This window comes from Capsella rubella, unplaced genomic scaffold (assembly GCF_000375325.1).
Source record: "Capsella rubella cultivar Monte Gargano unplaced genomic scaffold, Caprub1_0 scaffold_7, whole genome shotgun sequence".
NCBI lineage: Eukaryota > Viridiplantae > Streptophyta > Magnoliopsida > Brassicales > Brassicaceae > Capsella > Capsella rubella.
This window is the reverse complement of record NW_006238917.1, coordinates 3,874,221-3,878,336: the sequence shown is the minus strand read 5'-3', so window position 1 is coordinate 3,878,336 and position 4,116 is coordinate 3,874,221. Positions and strand designations below refer to the sequence as shown.

Genomic DNA, 4,116 nt, shown 5'->3' with positions numbered 1-4,116 from the left:
TTAGTAAGAAAGTAGCCATGTTAATGACTTTGAGGCATTTGTCCCACTACTACTATATTACATAGTCGCAGACACAAAAAGGGTGATTTCGTATTTTTTTGGCGTCGAATAAATTTCGAAATAGAGATAGACTTTGAAAAAGCTTTATATATAAAATAAAAACAATAATAAGGAGGAGAAGTTGTTGTTTGTGAAGAAGAGAAGCCAAATGATCCAATCTTTTCCTTTTTTCTTCCTAACTTTTATATCAGCCACGCGCTCACACTCTGCAATATTCAAAACCAAAGCCTTCCCATTTTTACCTTTCTGTTTTTGATCAGCCTTTTGTTTTTCCTCTAAAAAGCCTTCTTTTGTGTTTGATCCTTTCTCTCTCTCTTTCTTTCTTTTTTACTCTGTTTTTTTTTTCTTATAAACAACTTTTTCTTTCTTTTCTCTCTTGCATTTTTTTCGTGACCCTTTTAAAAGTTTTAATATCTTCTTGGCCGGTCCTAAAAGTTCTTTATGCAAAGGTTTCTTCTTTATAAGTTTTAAACAAAGTTGAAGTAACCCCCAAAACAAAAAACAAAAAAAACTGAGAAAAGTTTTTGGAGATGAGAGCAGATTTGGTTACAATACAGCAAACTCTGACGCCGGAAGCAGCGACTGTTCTAAACCAGTCGATTGCCGAAGCGTCACGACGTAACCATGGCCACACGACGCCGCTCCACGTGGCGGCTACTCTCTTATCTTCTTCCTCTGGTTATCTCCGACAAGCTTGTATCAAATCTCATCCCAACTCTTCTCACCCGCTCCAGTGTCGAGCCCTTGAGCTCTGTTTCAGCGTCGCCCTCGAACGTCTCCCTACCACAACAACCACTACTTCGTCGTCTTCTTCCTCTCCCTCGCAAACGCAGGAACCGCTTCTTTCTAACGCTTTGACCGCCGCTTTAAAACGCGCTCAGGCTCATCAACGACGTGGCTGTCCTGAGCAACAGCAGCAACCTCTTTTAGCCGTTAAAGTTGAGCTTGAGCAGCTTATTATATCGATTCTCGATGACCCGAGTGTGAGTCGGGTCATGCGTGAAGCGAGCTTCTCTAGCCCCGCCGTGAAATCAGCCATCGAACAGTCGTTGATCGGTAACTCTGTTTCTAGTTCGAGACAGACCGGCTCACCCGGGATTTTAAACACGTCTGCAATTGGGTTTGGTTATCGTTCCGTACCGGCTCCGGTTAACCGGAATCTTTATCTTAATCCCCGGTTACAACAACACGGCGTTGGGATGCAAAGTGGGATGATGATACAGAGGACTGATGAAGCGAAACGGGTCATTGAGATTATGATCCGAACCCGGAAACGTAACCCGGTTCTCGTCGGAGACTCAGAGCCTCAAATTCTGGTGAAAGAGATTCTCGAAAAGATCGAGAACGGCGAGTTCTCCGACGGACCTCTTCGTGATTTTCAAGTGATCCGTTTAGAGAAGGAGTTAGTTTCACAATTGGCGACGAGGTTTTGCGAAATCTCCGGTTTAGTGGAGACACGGATCGGTGGTGGCGGTGTTGTTCTTGATCTCGGCGATTTGAAATGGTTAGTGGTACATCCGGCGGCGAATGGCGGAGCTGTAACGGAGATGAGGCAGCTTTTGGAGAGATACAAAGGAAGGTTATGTTTGATTGGTACGGCAACTTGTGAGACTTATCTACGTTGTCAAGTTTATTATCCATCAATGGAGAATGATTGGGATCTTCAAGCTATGCCGATCGCCGCAAGATCGTCTCTTCCGGCGATGTTCCCAAGGTGGGTTCTGTTCTTTATTCAATTTGAAGTTTTGAATTTTGACAAAGTTTCAATTTTTCTAATTTTTGATGTTTTTGTTATGATCAGGCTTGGAAGCAATAACAACAATAGTAACAACGCTATGTTATTAACCAATAACACTATTTCAATTGAGTCGATATCTCCGACGAGAAGCTTTCAGATTCCGATGGGTAAAATGAGCTGTTGCTCTCGGTGTCTACAGAGTTATGAAAACGACGTTGCTAAGGTGGAAAAAGATTTAACCGGAAATAACCGGTCGGTTTTGCCACAGTGGCTGCAGAACGCTAAAGCTAACGATGATGGTGACAAGAAACTGGTAAGTAATTTGATAAAGTCATTTCCAATATATTAAGAAATGAGAATTTGAGAACTGAATGTTGAGTTTTTGATTTATGTAGACGAAAGATCAACAAATTGTGGAGTTGCAGAAGAAATGGAACGACTTGTGTTTGCGTTTACATTCGAATCAGTCTCTATCTGAAAGAACAACTCCTTCTACGTTGCCTATGATGAAACTAAACTCAAGATCGGACATTACTCCACCGGGGAGTCCGGTCGGGACAGATTTGGTTCTTGGACGGCCTAACAGAGTTTTATCCTCACCGGAGAAGAAGACCCGAGAAGCATGTTTTGGAATGCTAGGAGATTCCTTTGATATCGATTTATTCAAGAAGCTACTAAAAGGCTTAGCCAAGAGCGTATGGTGGCAGCATGATGCAGCGTCTTCTGTAGCAGCAGCGATTACAGAATGTAAACACGGAAACGGGAAATCGAAAGGAGATATATGGTTGATATTTACAGGTCCAGACAGAGCCGGGAAAAGCAAAATGGCATCTGCGTTGTCAGATCTTGTCTTGGGGAGCCAACCGATAACCATCAGCCTTGGTTCTGGTTCTAGGACTGATGATGGCTCAAACCTCCGTGGTAAAACAGCCTTGGATAGATTTGCGGAAGAGGTGAGAAGAAATCCTTTTGCGGTTATTGTTTTGGAAGACATCGATGAAGCGGATATATTGCTACGTAACAACGTGAAGCTAGCGATGGAACGAGGACGAATCTGCGATTCTTATGGGCGCGAGGTTAGTCTAGAGAATGTCATTATAATCCTTACCGCAAATTCATCATTTGGTTCATCGGGAAACGTTACTCCTATCGATGAAACAAGACTAGAGTCTCAAGTGAGCAAAGGATGGCAGTTAAGGCTCTCTGTTTGCAACAGCAGTAAAACCCGAAAGCGAAAACCAAACTGGCTACATAGCGAAGATAACCAAACAAAGCAGAGGAAAGAGATCTGTTTTGACTTAAACGAGGCAGCCGAATTCGATTCATCAAGCGATGTAACGGTCGAGCACGATCAAGAAGATAATGGCAACCTTGTTCAGAAGCTAGTGGCTTTAGCAGACGATGCTATACTCTTTAGACCGGTAGATTTTGATTCGATCAAGAACAGGACGGCGGAATCTTTAAAGAAACGTTTCTCTAACGGTCCCGCGGATGGCTTAACAGTGGAGATTGAAGATGATGCTTTAGAGAGAATCGCTGGTGCGATTTGGCTAAGTAAGATCAGCTTAGAAGAATGGGTTGAAGAAGCAATGGGTTCTAGCTTGACTAGCGTGAAATCAAGAGTTTCATCGTCGGAAGATACAGTGATTAGGATTGAGCTTGAAGATGATTTGAATGATAGAATCTCCGGAGGCTATCTTCCTAGTAGTATCAGAACGGTGATCGTTTGATTTTTTTTTTTTTGGTTTTATTTCCGGTGAAAGAATAGATTCGTAATTATGAGAATTGGTATGGGTAAAGATGTAAATATTATGATGTCTCCGAACCGTCTTTTGGCGGGGTGAGGAAGAGTTCGGTAAACATTTAAACAGTAAAAAAAAAAAGAAGTGTTAAAAATCAACGGCTAAGAAATTCACAAAATTAATTAAGAATAGAGATTTAATTGGAGACATAGTGGATATTTTTATTAATTCAAAGGTAATATATTTGATTAGTCTTTCGTATGTTTGTTCTTGGAGTTTTGTGGAATATTATTACATAGTCTCTTAAGCAGATCGAATTTTATGAAAAAAGTATACAATATATAATTAAAAATTTGTAATATTCAGGAGACATTAATTTCAGTAGAAAGTTGTACTTTTAAAAAATATATTAGGTGGGTTCGGCTAGTAGTATGTGGTTTGTCTTTATTTTCACCTTTTTAGAATGAAAGCAGCAAATCCAACCACTCCCATGGACCATAATATTAATGTTTATCAAAAAAAATATTTATACGATATAATAACTCATAGCTTTTGTTATTCATTTATAGTATGACA

At 40.7% G+C, this 4,116-nt stretch overlaps 1 protein-coding gene across 1 annotated transcript; it reads left to right on the top strand.

Annotated features, from left to right (window-relative positions):
- The first annotated feature begins 403 nt into the window (after positions 1 to 403).
- Positions 404 to 3,698, top strand: LOC17878962 (protein SMAX1-LIKE 2). Its single transcript, XM_006282489.2, has 3 exons — positions 404 to 1,774; positions 1,862 to 2,111; positions 2,194 to 3,698. The coding sequence occupies exons 1-3, from the start codon at positions 591 to 593 to the stop codon at positions 3,526 to 3,528; spliced, it is 2,769 nt and encodes a 922-aa protein (XP_006282551.1). The 5' UTR covers positions 404 to 590; the 3' UTR covers positions 3,529 to 3,698.
- The last annotated feature ends 418 nt before the right edge of the window (positions 3,699 to 4,116 follow it).